Source organism: Phyllobates terribilis, unplaced genomic scaffold (assembly GCF_046119375.1).
Source record: "Phyllobates terribilis strain yellow unplaced genomic scaffold, ASM4611937v1 Scaffold_2__4_contigs__length_985480577, whole genome shotgun sequence".
Taxonomy (NCBI): domain Eukaryota; kingdom Metazoa; phylum Chordata; class Amphibia; order Anura; family Dendrobatidae; genus Phyllobates; species Phyllobates terribilis.
Genome location: NW_027362762.1, coordinates 744,331,578 through 744,350,413, shown reverse-complemented (window position 1 = coordinate 744,350,413; position 18,836 = coordinate 744,331,578). Strand labels below are relative to the sequence as shown.

Sequence of the window (18,836 nt, the reverse complement as noted above, 5' to 3'; positions counted from 1 at the left end):
GATGAGGTTTTCACACTAGAGACCGGATTGGACTGTCCTGATTGGGTTCACTGATCAGGTTTTGTTTGTTTGGGATTGCAGAAATTTACATTATGGAATTCATTTTTCAGTCTCAAATTTCTACATTAAATCTGCAGCATCTTAACACAAAAGAAACCTAAATAAGTCTCCCAATATGTAAAAAAAAAAAAAAAATCCCTGGGAAAAAGGTTCTGTGCTCTTATTATGTATCTAAATGTTTATTTTGTTCTTATCCTTACAGATATTGCCTACTGAGGACTATGAAGCAATGCCAGGCACTAAGAGAAGCTCTTATTGCTGCAGGAAAAGAGATTATGTGGCACGGAAGATCAAAAGAGGAGCCTGCTCATTACTGCAGCCTCTGTGAGGTTAGTAAATGTTGAAATATGGCATCTTTTCATTGGGTTGGTTTCTTTACAGTGCTAATTGTTATATAATATTGCAACTTTGGTTTAGTGGGTAATGGTAATGTGTTTTTTTATTTTTGTCATTTTGTTTTTTTTTGCAATTTTAGGTGGAAGTCTTCAATCTGCTTTTTGTAACGAATGAAAGCAATTCTCGGAAGACATACATTGTTCATTGCCATGACTGCGCACGAAAAACTAGTTTGGACCTGGAAAACTTTGTGGTGCTAGAACAGTACAAAGTGGAGGAACTAATGCAAATATATGATTTGTTTACATTAGTAAGTATATATCTTCTCATACTACAAGCTCAAACAACCTGTATAAGAATATAAATTAATCTGCAATTTTGCTAGGATATAAAGCTATAATGAAAGTGTAACATTGAGTTATATTTCTGCCAATGTGTGCACTCACTACATGGTGCCGAGCCTGCTCCATACGGCACAGGTGCCTGCTGCATTATACAGAAGTCATTCATGATTAAAGGGAACATGTCACCACATTTGACCTATCTAAACTATTATAGGCATGCAGGTTATAGAGTGCTAAAAAACGTCCTCCATGTATGCCTCATAACAAATGCCTTGTTGTAGATAAATCCTCTTTTATCACTTTATGTAAATGACCTATTCCAGGCTCTGGGGAGGATGATCCAGTAGATAAATCTGCCTCCATAGATTATTTTACATGAAGGAGGAGTTACCAGTGTGATGGCCGCTCTCTGCTCTCCTGATCTCACTGCAGAGCTGTGTGTGATTATACCTGACACATCTGCAGGTTCCTCTCAGCCTCCATCTCACAGGCAGACAGGGTTGTAATATTGCTGTAATCCATCAGAGCTCAGGGAGCTGCGAAAAATGTGTTTGCAAGAAGACAAATTTCAGTTCTCCTGTTCTGTGTTAGTTACTTGTCTCACTCTGGTATTTCCCCCTTCATGTAAAATAATCTATGCAAGCAGAGTTATCTTCCAGGCAGTGTCCTCCCCAGAGCCTGGAAGAGGTAATTTATATGAAGTGATATAAGATGATTTCTTAACAACATGACATCTGATATGAGGCATACAGGGAGGACATTTTTCAGCATTCTATAACCTGTATGCCCATATTAATAGTTTAGATAGATCAAATGTGGTGACAGATTCTCTTTAAGTTCTACTATTGAAATTTGCTTCAGTCACAAACTTTTAACCGGTTCCCAACCGCCCACTGTACATAAACGTCCGCGCTGCCTGGGCTCTGTGCAGCGCGGACGTTTAAAAACGGTGGGTAGTCTCGCAGCGCTCAGGACCCCCAGGGTCCTGCAAGCGCTGCGATTCCGGTGCAGAGCGTTAGCTCTGACAGGGAACATCATCGGGACCTGATTGGATCAGGTCCCAGTGATGTTAACCCTTTGCTGTCTTCTATATGCTGCGATCTATAGTGATCGCGGCATATAGGAGACAGCAGGAGGAGAGGGGGTCATCTTACTTACCTCTCCGAAGACCTCCGATTCCTTCCAGGACCTGGGGTTGCTATGGCAGCTGGAGGTCACATAACCGCCTCCAGCTCTGCCATATATGGTGTCCTGCCTGGCTCAGCCTGCAGCTGAAGCCAGGCAGGAGACTGACTGAAACAGGGAAGGTCTCATGTAATGTAATATATGTCTATTACATTACATGAGATCAGTGATCAGAAAAATAAAAATTAATGTCCCATACAGGGACTAAGTAAAAATGTAAAAAAAAAAGTTTTTAAACTGTTAAAAAAAATCACAAAATAAATAAAAATAAATAAAATATTAAACCAATAAATCCGTATATTTTTACAAAACCAAAAAAAGAACACATATTTGGTATCGCCGCGTCCCCAAGCAACCCGAGCTATAAAACTGTCACACTAACTCCTTCTGTGCACACCGTAATAAAAATAAATAAAAAAAAAAGCAAAAAAATATGCTTTTTCATCATATCGCCAAACAAAAAGTGGAAAAAAATGCGATCAAAAAGCAAAATAGAAATAAAAATGGTACCGCTGAAAACGTCATCTTGTTCCGCAAAAAACAAGCCGCCATACAGCTCCATCAGTCGAAAAATAAAAAAGTTATAGTGCTCAGGACAAAGCAATGCAAAAAAAATATTTTTTTCTATAAATTAGTTTTGTGTAAAAGCGCCAAAACATAAAAAAATATATTGTAAGTGTAGTATCGCTGTAAATGTACTGACCCGAAGAATAACGCTGCCTGATCACTTTTACCACACGCAGAACGGCATAAAAAAAAACCTCAAAGAACAATTCCTGAATTGGTTTTTGTTAATTTTACCTCCCAAAAAACGGAATAGAAAGCGATCAAAAAATATCACGTACCCAAAAATGGTACCAATAAAAATGTCAACTCGTCCCGCAAAAAACAAGCCATCACATGACTGTCGGCCGAAATATGGAAAAATTATAGCTCTCAAAATATGTTGATGCAAAAACTAGATTTTACAAAAAAAAGCGTCTTTTAGTGTGTGACAGCGGTCAGTCATAAAAACCCGATATAAATCTGGTATCTCTGTAATCGCACCGACCCGAAGAATAAAGTAATCTCATCACTTATACCGCACGAGGAGCTGCGTAAAAAATAAATAAAACCAATTCTTCACCTGCTACTGATTTGTTTATTATGTCTCCGAAAGATCGCAGTAAGGCTCTGCTCACATTTATCCTGCGCTCTGCGCTGAGCACTTACACCAGAGTTTCCGTGTAAATCTCTGAAATACGTGATTGAGCCAGAACCCATGACGGAAGATTCCCTGTAATGAGGCAGATATAGACCACTGTGGACGCCGTCTGGCCTGTGATCCCACGGTGTCATTTGTTTTAGGCGTGCATAAAAGTGCGGTTGGCCAGTTTTGTGCACTTCTGAAAAAAAGGCCACCGCTGAACAGAGGCCAGACGGAGTCCAGAGTAACTCTGCTGCCTCATTACAGTGAATGGATCCCCCAGGGGTTTCATCTGAATTACATCACTTGGAAATTTAGATGGAAACCCCGATGTAAGTGCTCAGCCTAGAGCGCCGGATAAATGTTACGTAAAATGTTCCCAATAATAGCTTCAACTCAGTCCTCAAAAAAAGCTAGTCTCCACTCAGGTCCGTCATCTGTTAAAAATATAAGGGACTTCCAAGTTACTGGTAGCAGAAAGGCTCTGGAAAAGCAAAATGGCCCTTGCCCCCCAAAAGAAATTCAGAAAATTTTGTGCTCCCAAATCCAAATGCCTATTCTACAATAATTTGTTCTCCAATTGTCAAATAGCACTCCGTCCCCCCCAGATCTCGCCGTAAGGCTGAGCGGTACGATACAGCCACATATGGGGTATTTCCACTTTTAGAAGAAATTGTGTGACACATTTCGGCACCATTTTTACCCATTGCCCTGTGTGAAAATGTAAAATCTGAGGGTAAAACATTTTTTTGTGGTAAAAATATAATTATGCTTTTTTCACTGTCCAGTGGTATAAATTTTAAAATTCTCACTACTTCCCTAGATGAATTCCTTGAGAGGTGTAGTTTACAAAATGGGGTCACTTGTGGGGGTTTCTGCTGTTTCGGCATGTCAGCGACTCTTCAAATGTGACATGGTGTCTGCTGCCTATCCCAGCCAACATAGCGCTCCTTTCTCTTCCGAACCCTGCCGTACACCAAAGCAGTGGTTTTCCCCCACATATGGGGTATCGGCGTACTCAGGAGAAATTGCACAACAAATTTCATGGTGCAATTTTTCCTATTACCCTTATGATAATGCAAAATTAAGGGATGAAAAACGTTTTTGTGGGAAAAATGTGAAAATTTTATTTTTACAGCTCAATATTATAAACTTCTGTGAAGCACCTGGGGGTGCAAGGTGCTCACCACACATCTAGATAAGTTCCCTAAGGGGTCTAGTTTCCAAAATGGTGTCACTTGTGGGGGGTTTCCACTGTTTAGGCACATCAGGGGCTCTCCAAATGCAACATGGCGTCCGCTAATTATTCAGACAAATTTTACATTCAAAAAGTCAAATGGCACTCCTTCCCTTTCAAACCCTGCCGTGCGCCCAAACAGTGGTTTTCCTCCACATATGGGGTATCAGCGTGTTCAGGAGAAATTGCATAACAAATTTCATGGTGCAGTTTTTCCTATTACCCTTATGATAATGCAAAATTAAGGGATGAAAAACGTTTTTGTGGGAAAAATGTGAAAATTTTATTTTTACAGCTCAATATTATAAACTTCTGTGAAGCACCTTGGGGTTCAAGGTGCTCACCACACATCTAGATAAGTTCCCTAAGGGGTCTAGTTTCCAAAATGGTGTCACTTGTGGGGGGTTTCCACTGTTTAGGCACATCAGGAGCTCTCCAAACGCAACATGGCGTCTGCTAATTATTCAGACAAATTTTATTTTCAAAAAGTCTAATGGCGCTCCTTCCCTTCCGAACCCTGCAGTGCGCCCAAACAGTGGTTTTCCCTCACATATGGGGTGTCAGCACGCTCCAGAGAAATTGCACAAAAAAATTTGGGGTCCATTTTTTCCTGTTACCCCTGTGAAAATAAAAAAAATTGGGTCTAAAGTAACATTTTTGTGAAAAAAGTTAAATGTTAATTTTTTTCTTCCACATTCCAAAAATTCCTGTGAAGCACCTGAAGGGTTAATAAAGTTCTTGAATGTGGTTTTGAGCACCTTGAGGGGTGCAGTTTTTAGAATGGTGTCACTTTTTGGTATTTTCTGTCATAAAGACCCCTCAAAGTGACTTCAAATATGATGTGGTCCCTAAAAAAATATTTTTGTAAATTTTGTTGGAAAAATGAGAAATCGCTGGTCAACTTTTAACCCTTATAGCTCCCTAACAAAAAAAAAAAATTTTGGTTCCAAAATTGTGTTGATATAAAGTAGACATGTGGGAAATGTTATTTATTAACTCTTTTGTATGACATATCTCTCTGATTTAAGGGCATGAAAATTCAAAGTTAGAAAATTGCAAAATTTTCTAAATTTTCGCCAAATTTCCGATTTTTTCACAATTAAACGCAAGTTATATAGAAGAATTTTTACCAGTATCATGAAGTACAATATGTCACGAAAAAACAATCTCAGAATCAGGGGGATCCGTTGAAGCGTTCCAGAGTAATTACTTCATAAAGTGACAGTGATCAGAATTGAAAAAATTGGCCTAGTCACGAAGGCAAAAACAGGCTCTGGTGCGAAGTGGTTAAAGGGAATTTGTCTGCAGGTTTTTGCTATGTAATTTGAAAGCTGCATAATATAGTGCAAGAGAGAGATTCCTGGGATGTGTCGCTTACTAGGCTGTGTTCTGCAGTTTGAATACAATCAATGTGTTATCAGCAGGAGATTATCACTCCCTGACTAGAGCTTGTGCTGACCAGTCAGGCTAATCTGTGTAAGCCCACCCCCACCACTGATACGCACCTTGCTGTCAATTCACAGTGCACACAGAAAGCTGCCTATCAGGGATTCTATCAAAACTTCACCAAGCAGTGACATATTGCTGGAATCTGGCTCTCTGCCCCTACATCATGCAGTTTTCATATTGCATAGCAAAAGCCAGCTGACAGATAACTCTTAACCTCTTAGATGCTTCTGTCAATCACGATAGCAGCAGGATGTTAGGAATGTTGGATTATGAGAAGGGAATTAGGAAATCCTGAGCTGTTATGGGGTAAGGGGCCCCCTTCCACTGCTTATTGGCCCCAAGCGACAAGATAACAGGGTGCTGATGGCTTGTCATGGCAGTCAGGGACCTAATGAAGGTTTAAGGTTTTTCGTTTTTTTGGGTTTTTTAGGAGACTGATCTAAAAATGTATTCATTTATTTTTTTTAAGTTTAAATCGCTCCCTTTTCCTGAGAGATAAATATCGAAATCTAAAAAATAGACATAATACAATATCAACATGTTTAGTCGATACAGTGAAAGTCAAAATGCGAAAAAAAGATTAAAATGGCAGAATGGCTGCTTTTGCCATATCACCTTCCAAAAAGTGGATTAAAGAGATCAAAGTCATGTGGACCCCAAAATGGTACAAAAAACTGCAGCTTACTCAATGAGGAAAAAAATCCCTCATAATACTATATGGACATAAACATAAGTTACTGCTCACTGGCACTGCATTTTTTTTCTATTTTTTCCCCAAGTATTAAAACAATGTGTGTAAATATTTATTTATTTCTCAACGATGAAATTGCAACACCATGAAGGAAAAGTTATGGTAATCACAGAATCGATGCACATATTAATGATATGCAAATGATTAAGAAATGGAAGTAACATTTTCAAAACATTTTGCTTTATGGAGCATAGACTGTGTGCGCCATGTGCAGAAATGCAAGCACTTACATGTCTTGGCATGTTATTAATGGTTGTCGGAGGAACGTTCTGCTACACCGAATGCACTTAGACAAATCATTAAGGGAGTTCTCCGAGAACGAGAAGCATACTTAAAATAAAGACACATTTAAATATTAAGCAATTTTCTAAATACCATTTTATATAACAAAAAGGTATACTTTATCTACTGCACTGTCAGGATTTTATTGCTTTATTTTATTGGTAAATAAAGGTATTCAGAAAAATGTTTAATATTTAAATGTTTATAATTTTATTTATTGCTTTTCTTGGAGATCCGCTGCTGACTACTTCCTTTACAATTGCCGACCGATGATATCCCAGAAGTGCTCTATGGGAGACAAGTCCGGAGACACTGCAGGCCATGGTAGCACGCTTAGGCCACGCAGGTTCTCACGGTAGCACAAGCAACATGCGACCTGGAGTTGTCTTGTTGAAAACTTCTGGGACACTTTGGAGAAATGGCTGCACCACTGGTTCTGCTACCAAATCAATGTGTCGCCGAGCTGTTATTGTGCTTAGAATGAAGACTAGAGGGGGTCCTCTACATTATGCCATCCCACACCATAATCCCAGGAATTGGGCTAGTGTTACATTTCCTTGTGAAGACCTCTTCATGGCGTTGCCTTCTTCCAAGAGGCATAACTTTTTCTTTTTTTTTTTCACCACTACATGCATATAAGGGCTTGTTTTTTTGCGCAACAAGTTGTCGTTTTGAATGACACCATTATTTTTATCATCTAATGTACTGAAAAATTGGTAAAAGAATTCTGTGTTGGTTGAAATGATGAATTAAATGCAATTACAGAATTGGTTTTTATTTTGCAGTATTAATTGAATGGTACAAAATGCAAATCGGTCCCCAAGCTAGCTGGAGCCCTGCTGAAGGGCTTCATCAGAATCTGTGATTCTTGATAATTCCTTGCAATATTCTAAACTGCTTCCTTGCGTTATATACTGCAGTATAAGTTCAACCCCCCCTAAGTAAACACAACAATTTTTATACTTTTGTCTTTAAAAATGGACATTAAAAATTTATGTTGTAGCTGAAAAGTGAACACCTTTAAAAAGAAAACCCAAACAACAATGGTGGATTTGTTTTGAAAAGTGTCCTTTAACCGGTTCAGGACCGCCCACTGTACATAAACGTCGGCGCTGCCCGGGCTCTGTGCAGCGCCGACGTTTAAAAACGGTGGGTGGTCCCGCAGCGCTCAGGACCCCCAGGGTCCTGCTAGCGCTGCGGTACCGGTTCAGAGCGATGGCTCTGACATGTGGCATCATGGGGACCTGAATGGATCAGGTCCCCATGATGTTAACCTGTTCCTATCTTCTAGATGCCGCGATCCATAGCGATCGCGGCATTTAAAAGATAGTAACAGCTGGTGGTCGGCGATCGGGACCCCCCACATACCTCAGGAGCGGCGGGGATCCCGGTGCTGTGACCTCTGACATCATTGAGACCTGATTGGCTCAGGTCTCGATGATGTCGGCGTCACACCAGCCAATCAGAGAGATCACCAGGGAAGTTTGTTTTAGCAACAAACTTTCCCGGGCGATCTGCCTGATAAATACACTGTTTCTCCTCCGATCTCAGTGAGAGAGCAGAGGAGAAACAGTGTGACAAGAGCTGTGTCAGCCTTGCCACTGTGAAAGTAAAAAAAATAAAATAAAAAAGAAAGTAAGAGTTAGGGTTAGTGAGTCTGTCAGATCAGTCAGTCAGTCCTGTCAGATCAGTCAGTCAGTCCTGTCAGATCAGTCAGTCAGTCCTGTCAGATCGATCAGTCAGTCAGTCCTGTCAGATCAGTCAGTCAGTCCTGTCAGATCGATCAGTCAGTCAGTCCTGTCAGATCGATCAGTCAGTCAGTCCTGTCAGATCTATCAGTCAGTCAGTCCTGTCAGATCGATCAGTCAGTCAGTCCTGTCAGATCGATCAGTCAGTCAGTCCTGTCAGATCGATCAGTCAGTCAGTCCTGTCAGATCGATCAGTCAGTCAGTCCTGTCAGATCGATCAGTCAGTCAGTCCTGTCAGATCGATCAGTCAGTCAGTCCTGTCAGATCGATCAGTCAGTCAGTCCTGTCAGATCTATCAGTCAGTCAGTCCTGTCAGATCTATCAGTCAGTCAGTCCTGTCAGATCTATCAGTCAGTCAGTCCTGTCAGATCTATCAGTCAGTCAGTCCTGTCAGGTCAGTCCTGTCAGGTCAGTCCTGTCAGGTCAGTCCTGTCAGGTCAGTCCTGTCAGGTCAGTCCTGTCAGGTCAGTCCTGTCAGGTCAGTCCTGTCAGGTCAGTCCTGTCAGGTCAGTCCTGTCAGGTCAGTCCTGTCAGGTCAGTCCTGTCAGGTCAGTCCTGTCAGGTCAGTCCTGTCAGGTCAGTCCTGTCAGGTCAGTCCTGTCAGGTCAGTCCTGTCAGGTCAGTCCTGTCAGGTCAGTCCTGTCAGGTCAGTCCTGTCAGGTCAGTCCTGTCAGGTCAGTCCTGTCAGGTCAGTCCTGTCAGGTCAGTCCTGTCAGGTCAGTCCTGTCAGGTCAGTCCTGTCAGGTCAGTCCTGTCAGGTCAGTCCTGTCAGGTCAGTCCTGTCAGGTCAGTCCTGTCAGGTCAGTCCTGTCAGGTCAGTCCTGTCAGGTCAGTCCTGTCAGGTCAGTCCTGTCAGGTCAGTCCTGTCAGGTCAGTCCTGTCAGGTCAGTCCTGTCAGGTCAGTCCTGTCAGGTCAGTCCTGTCAGGTCAGTCCTGTCAGGTCAGTCCTGTCAGGTCAGTCCGTCAGTCCTGTCAGGTCAGTCCGTCAGTCCTGTCAGGTCAGTCCGTCAGTCCTGTCAGGTCAGTCAGTCCGTCAGTCCTGTCAGGTCAGTCAGTCCGTCAGTCCTGTCAGGTCAGTCAGTCCCGTCCGTTCAGTCAGGTCAGTCAGTCAGTCCCGTCAGGTCAGTCAGTCAGTCCCGTCCGTTCAGTCAGGTCAGTCAGTCAGTCCCGTCAGGTCAGTCAGGTCAGTCAGTCAGTCCCGTCCGTTCAGTCAGGTCAGTCAGTCAGTCCCGTCCGTTCAGTCAGGTCAGTCAGTCAGTCCCGTCCGTTCAGTCAGGTCAGTCAGTCAGTCCCGTCCGTTCAGTCAGGTCAGTCAGTCAGTCCCGTCCGTTCAGTCAGGTCAGTCAGTCAGTCCCGTCCGTTCAGTCAGGTCAGTCAGTCAGTCCCGTCCGTTCAGTCAGGTCAGTCAGTCAGTCCCGTCCGTTCAGTCAGGTCCGTTCAGTCCCGTCCGTTCAGTCAGGTCCGTTCAGTCCAGTCAAAAAATCTAAAAATAAAATGGCCCGTCAGACTTATACCGCAGAGGAGGTGTATGCCCTGCTGTGTTCTGACACTGATGACAGCGCAATCTCAGATGGAGATGTGGATTTTGAGGGCTTTAGTAGCGGCGACACTGAGAGCTCAGAAATGAGCAGTGATTCTGGTCCATCCTCAAGCCCAAGGACCAGTACAACAATAGGGGTAAATAGCGCTACTGGAGAAACGTCTCCAAATCAGGGAACACTGCCCAGTACAAGCGCTGTCCCTGCTACTAGTGAATTGGCGCACGCCAGTGTACAAGGGGCTTTGCCACATGATCTAGCATTTCCCAGATGGGAGGCTTCAGATTCGGCTGCTCCATTCAGCCCTGATTTCAACGCCACTCCTGGTATAAATGTGGAGGTGGAAGATTTTGGACCAATTCATTTTTTTAATTTGTTTTTTACAGACAGCTTGCTAGAGCATATTGTCGTGCAAACAAATTTATATGCGTCCCAATTCATAAGCCAGAATCCCCGATCTTACTATGCTAGGGCAAATTTATGGACACCAACTAATGTCCCGGAAATAAAAATTTTTTTAGGACTTACATTTGCCATGGGGCTTGTTAAAAAACCGAGCATTCGATCCTACTGGTCCAAACACCCTGTTCAAGCCACCCCTATGTTTTCAGTCATTCTGCCTAGGACCCGTTATGAAATGCTCATGCGGTTTTGGCATTTTAACGACAATAGTCAATGCCTGCCCAGAAATGCCCCAGAACATGACAGGTTATATAAAATTAGACCCATCATTGAAAATTTGTCAGAAAAATTCTTAAGCCTCTACACCCCAACACAAAATATTTCTATAGACGAGTCCCTTGTAAAATTCAAAGGAAGACTGCACCTCAAGCAATTTATCCCATCTAAAAGGGCAAGGTTTGGAATAAAGATCTATAAAATGTGAGAAAGTTCAACCGGATACACATCCGCTTTCCGCATATATGAGGGGAAAGATAGCCAACTAAACCCACCAGGATGCCCTACTTATCTGGGGACATCTGCAAAAATTGTTTGGGAGCTGATAAGTCCATTTTTTCAAAAAGGCAGCAATCTGTATGTGGACAATTATTACACCAGCATACCCCTATTTAAAAGTCTGGTTGAACACAACATCGGGGCTTGTGGGACCATCCGTAAAAACCGTCAGGGGTTTCCACAACCATTGGTCAACCAAAAGTTCCAAAAGGGGCAGTCAGGGGCTGTACGCAACGGAGAGCTGCTTGCCCTGAAATATAGGGATAAGAGGGATATTTTTGTCCTCAGCTCGATCCACACAGATGCCACAAGGGCCACTGTAGAACTAGGATCCACCACTCCGAAGCAAAAACCTGTGTCAGTCATTGACTACAACAAACACATGGGGGGTGTGGACCTTGCAGACCAGGTTCTACAGCCATACCAGGTATCAAGAAAGTCCTATACCTGGTATAAAAAGTTGGTTATCTATTTGTTTCAGGTGGCCACATACAATTCTTTTGTGTTGTACAAAAAAGCAGGAAATTCAGATCCTTTTCTTGATTATCAAGAAAAGGTAATTGAAAATCTTGTCTTTCAAAGTGTTAGCCCCGCTCATCCATTAGAATCTGAGGATGTGAAAAGACTCACTGAGCGACATTTTATTGCACTTATTCCAGCAACGGAAACAAGAAGGAACCCCCAGAAAAGATGTCGTGTATGTACTAAGAGAGGAATGAGGCGTGATACCCGCTACTATTGCCCACAATGCCCATCATTGCCAGCCTTATGCGTCACTGACTGCTTTAAAATCTACCACACAGAACCACGTTTTTAAACTGTAAAAATGTATCCCAATTTGTCATTCAAACATTTGGTTCATTTAGTGAATGACATATTCGAGTAGAGCTCACTTAATTTCCAGGGGGGGTTCTCCAGAATCTAAACCTTCCATTGCGTGCTTGTTTCTGGAAATCATCCATCGAGTTAAAATGGTCACTAAACCCATAGATGAATTCCCAGAGGGGTGTCATTTCCAAAATGGGGTCACTTCAGGGGGGATTCTTTAGCTCTGGTACTCTGAAAAGTGCCAGAACAGCATAATCCCCCCTGAAGTGACCCCATTATGGAAATGACACCTCTGTGGGAATTCATCTATGGGTTTAGTGACCATTTACCTACCGTATATTCCGGCGTATAAGACGACCTGGTGTATAAGACGACCCCCCTACTTTCCTGTTAAAATATAGAGTTTAGGATATATTCACCGTATAAGACTACCCCTTTTCCAACGCATACCAAACACCGGTAAAAATTAAAAAAAAACAGATTTGAATTTAACATGGTCCTTTTTTAATTTAAATTCTTATGACATGCAGGTATATAGCAGGAAAACTGTCACTCATAAACATATTAAAATAGGGGGGACCCCACGTCATTTTTTGGGGGGGTCCCCCATTCTAATAGCTAGTAAAGGCTAGGTATTCAGCTGGGGGCTGATATTAGTAGCCTGGGAAGCTCCGTGGGTATTACCCCCTTCCCAGACTTCAAACATCTGCCCCAGCCGTCTGCTTAACCTCCGCTAGAGACTATAATGATGGTGGATCCCACGCCAATTTTCTTTTTAAAAAATCCTTTATTTTAACACTAAATGACAATTGAGGGGTTAATAAAGATGCAGTCCCTAAATTATTATTAATTTTGTAATTAATTTTTCCCAAAAATGTTGACGTGGGCTTCGCCATATTTTTGTGTCCAGCCAGGTACAGCAGGCAGGAACGGGCTGCCCCCAACCACCAGCTGCCTATTTGTACCTGGCCGGACACAACAATATAGGGAAGCCCTTTTTTTTTTTAATTATTTCATGAAATAATTAAAAAAAAAAGACGTGGGGCTTCGCCCTATTTTTGTGTCCAGCCAGGTACAACTAGGCAGATGGGGGCTGGAATCTGCAGCGCAGGGAGACCCAAGCTTTCTGGGCCCCCCCCGCTGCAAATTGCAGTCCGCAGCCACCCCGGAAAATGGCGCGTTCATAGAAGCGCCATCTTCTGGCGCTGTACCCAACTCATCCAGGGCCCTGGTGCGGTGGCTCACTGGGTAATAAAGGGGTTAGGGCCAGCTTGGTATTATCAGCTGGCCCTAAGCCCGAAATTCATGGGGTCACGCCAATATTAGACATGACCACCATGAATTTCTAGTAAAGTAATTAAAAAAAACACAAACACCCAGAATAAAGTCCTTTAATTGAAATAAAGACACAATTTTTTAATGTTCTAAATTAAACCATACTCACCATCACGCCCATTCCAGCTGAAGCCAACGATCTCCTGCAATAAAAGTAAAATAATAAAGCAACCTCATCCTTACCTTTCCATGGTTCCCAGGACCGGTCCAGCTCTGCTACATTCACATGACAAGCTGCACCGCAGCAGAACGCTGCCGTTCAGCTTGCCATGCGGCAGACACTGAGAAGCGCAGGCATGCTTGTGCTCCTCAGTGTCTGACTGTGACGGCATCCAGATGAGCCGAGATCATGTCCAATGAACTCGGCTCACCTCATGCACGTCACTGACAGCGTGGGAAAATTCTCCTGCTCCCCGCATGCGCAGTAGAAGTTTCCCACGCTGTCAGTGACGGACGTCCAGGAGGTGAGCTGAGTTCATTGTCGGCTCATCTGGATGCCGTCACAGCGAGACACTGAGGAGCACAAGCATGACAGGCTGGATGGCGGCGTTCTGCTGCGGTCCAGCCTGTCATCTCGATGTAGCAGAGCTGAAGCTGTCCTGGGAACCATGGAGAGGTAAGGATGAGGTTGGTTTATTATTTTTCTTTTATTGCAGGAGATCGTTGGCTTCAGCTGGAATGGGCGTGATGGTAAGTATGGTTTAATTTAGAACAATAAAGAATTGTGTCTTTATTTCAATTAAAGGACTTTATTCTGGGTGTTTGTGTTTTTTTTAACTTTGACTATGGGGTTAGTAATGGGGGTGTCTTATAGACGCCTCTCCATTACTAACCTGGGCTTGATGTCAGCTGGCATTATAAGCTGACATCAACCCCAACCCTATTACCCCCTGCCACCGCACCAGGGCAGCGTGGAAGAGCGAGGCTAAGTGCCAGAATTGGCGCATCCTATGGATGCGCCATTTCTGGGGCGGCTGACGGCTGGTGTTTCTAGCCTGGGAGGGGGCCAATATTCATGGCTCCCTTCCTGGGCTATTAATATCAGCCCCCAGCTGTCTGCCTAGCCTTTGCTAGCTATTAAATTAGGGGGGACCCCACGTCATTTTTTTTGGGGGGTCCCCCATTTTAATAGCTAGTAAAGACTAGGTATTCAGCTGGGGGCTGATATTAGTAGTCTGGGAAGCTCCGTGGGTATTACCCCCTTCCCAGGCTTCAAACATCTGCCCCAGCTGTCTGCTTAACCTCCGCTAGAGCCTAAAATTAAGGGGAACCCCACGCCAAGTTTTTTAATAATAAATCCTTTATTTTAATACTAAATGACAAGTACAGTAACCAACACTATCACTGTACTTCATATATATGTGACTGACATGTTTCTATCTATCTAATCTATGTGTGAAGCTCTATTCTGTCTGTTATAAATTGTCGGGTACCGCTGCTGAATTGCCGGCCGGCTTTTTTAAAGAGACGGTGCATGAAAACACTATTATTTGTTTTAATAAATCCTTTACACTAAATGACAAGTACAGTAAGCAATACTGTCACTGTACTTCATATATATGTGACTGACATGTTTCTATCTATCTAATCTATGTGTGAAGCTCTATTCTTTCTATTCTAAATTGTCGGGTGCCGGCTTATGCCGCTGCTGAATTGCCGGCTTTTCATATATTGTCACAGAAGCGATGCGAACTTCCCTGCTCCGGACACAGCGCAGCGCTTCTGTGACAAGTGAAAGCTGTCAGCACAGAAGCCCTGCGCTGTGTCCGGAGCTGGGAATACGCAGCGATGTGTCAGTTTCAGCACAGAAGCGCTGACTGTCTGGACCTACCGCCGCCGTATTTTAACTCCCTCCACCTTATATTAACTCCGACATGGCAGGGATACGGCCACGGCAGCTTATTAACACCCCCAGAGTATCCCCGCATGTCAATTTCTGAAAGTTCAAAAGCATTACCGGCGTATAAGACGACCCCAGACTAGACAGAAGATTTTTCAGTCTTCAAAAGTCGTCTTATACGCCGGAATATACGGTACTTATTTTCCCACCACTAGATTAATTTATACAGAGGAGTAGATTGTAAAATTCGGTCACTTGTTGTGGGTTTCCTCTGTTTAGGCACCTCAGGGGCTCTCCAAATGCAACATGGCGTCCTCTATCCATTCCAGTCAAATTTCCATTCCAAAAGTCAAATGGTCCTCCTTACCTTCCGAGCCATGCCGTGCGCCCAAACAGTGGCTTTGCACCACATATGGGGTATCAGCGTGCTCAGGAGAAATTGCACAACACATTTTGGGGTCCATTTTTTCTGGCTGCCCTTGTGAAAATTAAAAATTTGAGGCTAAAGTAGCAGTTTTGTGATAAAAATGTGTTTTTTTATTTTCACCCTTCAACATTATAAAATTGTGTGAAGCCCCTGGGGGTTCAAGGTGCTCACCACACATCTAGATAAGTTCCTTGAGGGGTCTAGTTTCCAAAATGGGGTGACTTGTTGGGGGTTTCCTCTGTTTAGGCACCTCAGGGGCTCTCCAAATGCAACATGGCGTCCGCTATCGATTCCAGTCAAATTTCCATTCCAAAAGTCAAATGGCGCTCCTTACCTTCCGAGCCATGCCGTGCGCCCAAACAGTGGCTTTGCACCACATATGGGGTATCAGCGTGCTCAGGAGAAATTGCACAACACATTTTGGGGTCCATTTTTTCTGGCTGCCCTTGTGAAAATTAAAAATTTGAGGCTAAAGTAGCAGTTTTGTGAAAAAAAGTTAAATGTTCATTGTTTTCTTCCACATTCCAAAAATTCCTGTGAAGCACCTGAAGGGTTAATAAACTTCTTGAATGTGGTTTTGAGCACCTTGAGGGGTGCAGTTTTTAGAATGGTGTCACTTTTGGGTATTTTCTGTCATAAAGGCCCCTCAAAGTCACTTCAAATAAGATGTGGTCCCTAAAAAAATGTTTTTGTAAATTTTGTTGTAAAAATGAGAAATCGCTGGTCAACTTTTAACCCTTATAGCTTCCTAACAGAAAAAAATTTTGGTTCCAAAATTGTGCTGATGTGAAGTAGACATGTGGGAAATGTTATTCATTAACTATTTTGTGTGACATATCTCTCTGATTAAAGGGCATGAAAATTCAAAGTTTGAAAATTGCAAAATTTTCGCCAAATTTCCATTTTTTTCACAAATAAACGCAAGTGATATCGAAGAAATTTTACCACTATCATGAAGTACAATATGTCCCAAAAAAACAATCTCAGAATCAGGGGGATCCGTTGAAGCGTTCCAGAGTAATTACCTCATAAAGTGACAGTGGTCAGAATTGAAAAAATTGGCCCGGTCACAAAGGCAAAAACAGGCTCTGGCGCAAAGTGGTTAAAACAACAACTTGTCCTGCTCAAAATAAGCCTCATAAGAGTTTGTGAGACTTTCTCTATTGCCCAGCAGTGATGTGATTTTGTTTTCGAGAGGTCCCCCCGTCCCCCCCCTTTTTTTTTTAATTTATTTATTTTTACACTTTTCCCTAAGGATATTTTACTTTAAATTTTTTAATCACATAATGAGAGTTTATCAGAACAGATAGACAGAATTAAGTTTTAGTTGATATATGATAAAACTGGTGACTGGTTCCCATTAAAGGTGTCAGGGTGGTCTTGAAAATTGTATTTACAAGTTTGCAGTTCTATCTTTAGTTTTAATGTTGTAACTTTTCTTTTATTTCTTTAGGCTCCTCCGATGCCTTCACCATCTTCTTGATGTTTTTCAAAGGACAGTAAATGAGAACATTTCTGATATTCAGGAAGCGACCCAGTTCTGTACCACTGTTTTTGTCCCCCCCCCCCCTCTACTTTTTTGTGTGTTTTCCCTCCATTCTTTTAGTTAGGTAGTTGTTCCATTAGGCTGCTGGCTGAAAGCTGCGTCTATGCAACCTTCCAAGTGCGGAGTGTCAACCAACTGGACAGGAGGCGTGCTCCTACTCCAGGACTTTACTATAAAAATGCTGATCCAGCTGTTCATAAAAAGAAATTCATGTTTTGTATATATCTGACAAGACTGGCAACGTTATACAGACTACTGACTTGAAAATCACTTTAGTTCTCTTGCTTTATTTTTTTGTTCTCTTCACCTTATTTTGGGCTGAAAATGTTTCATTCGCATCCCTCATCCCTTTTCAGTTTCATTTTTATTAAGTACTAACTTAGCTGGTCGTCTTTGTAAGGTAGTTAGATATTTTTGTCTTTTTGAACAATTTTTTTTTTTTTTTTTTTAAATGTGAAAGATAAATTTTTATTTTTTGCTTTCTTTAACCCACTTTAAGTTTCTCTTTTCTGTCTTGTTTTTTGGAAGAAAAAAAGAACCATGACGGTTGCAATTTATGTTTCATATAAAGAAAATGAATAATAAAAAAAAATATATAAGAAAAAAAAACAAACAAAAAAACCTAACAGCCAAGTCACAAAGATAAATGGGTTGCACATAGACTAAGGAATAAACTTCAGATTTGTGATTTTTGTTTCTAATCTTGATGTAAATTTACACTATTTATAAATACATATTTATTGCTTGAAGATATTTGTGAATGGAATGCTGTTATTTTTTTCCAGATTACCTGCCATTGAAATTTAAGGAGTTCTGTCATTTGAAACACTACTCCTGTTACATTTTCTATGTGTAAATAAAACTGCTTAGCATTGTACAGAAACTTTTATTAAAATTGTTTAATGTTTAAGGCGTTTTTGTTTGAATTTTACCAGAATCAATGTACAGTGCTTAGTCTTTTATTCATGTTCAGATCTACTTACATATATATTTATATATGCACTTGTGTGTGTATATATGTAAATAAATATCAATTATTGTGTGGGAGGGAAACTACATTTTATATAAGGACTATATCACTAGTAGATAAAAGTTGTCTACTGTAAGTATTGCTTACAAAACTTTTTTTTAAATATATAGTATGTGATCATGATCTGCCGTGTCCTTCAGATTTTGTTTTTTTATGTTTAATGGTCAATGATGCAATAAAACAAAAAACATTTGTTAAGCTCTGCTATAAAATTGAAATGGTTGTCCATTAAGTTACAGTCAAGCTTTGTTTTCCTTGGCATGAATGGAAAATGTGATATTTCTATACGCGCAATTCAGAATCCCAAACAGTGTGACATTCCAAAGCCGACTTTAGAGCAAGTAAAGGCAAAGTATGGAGGACAGCTTGTTTAAAAAATACCTATTTTTCTAGGCTGCAGTGTATCCCAAAGAATCTATTGTGTAATAAATTTCTCACCTGGTACTACAATTTATATTCCTCATTTTAAAGTGGATTTCTGTGTTTCCCTGTATCACTGTTAGTCTGCATTAAACACGACTGTCATCAATTGTAATACCATATAAATTCTGTTTTTCCAGTCACTAACGAAAAACGATTATTTTTTCCAGCCTGAAACACGACACAAATAAAAGGACTGCATTTTCAGCTATTTGATTTTGCAAATTTGTGTAGTGTTTTATGTTTTCCACTAGCTATATCTATCTAACACCAAACATATAGAAAGTTCTGCTTAAAGGGGTTGTTCAGTCCAAATCGATAAGTTTGCAGGCACTCT

At 41.6% G+C, this 18,836-nt stretch overlaps 1 protein-coding gene across 4 annotated transcripts in view; it reads left to right on the top strand.

The window, feature by feature from the left end:
- KDM6A (lysine demethylase 6A) overlaps positions 1–18,533 on the top strand; it is a 153,275-nt gene extending 134,742 nt beyond the window's left edge. For all 4 annotated transcript variants that reach the window (XM_073667237.1, XM_073667238.1, XM_073667239.1 and 1 more), the window contains 3 exons: positions 263–389; positions 536–706; positions 16,957–18,533. In XM_073667237.1, coding sequence (XP_073523338.1) covers positions 263–389; positions 536–706; positions 16,957–16,986 — 328 coding nt within the window. In that variant the 3' untranslated portion in view covers positions 16,987–18,533. The remainder of the gene's footprint in view (positions 1–262; positions 390–535; positions 707–16,956) is intronic.
- Positions 18,534–18,836: the final 303 nt, after the last annotated feature.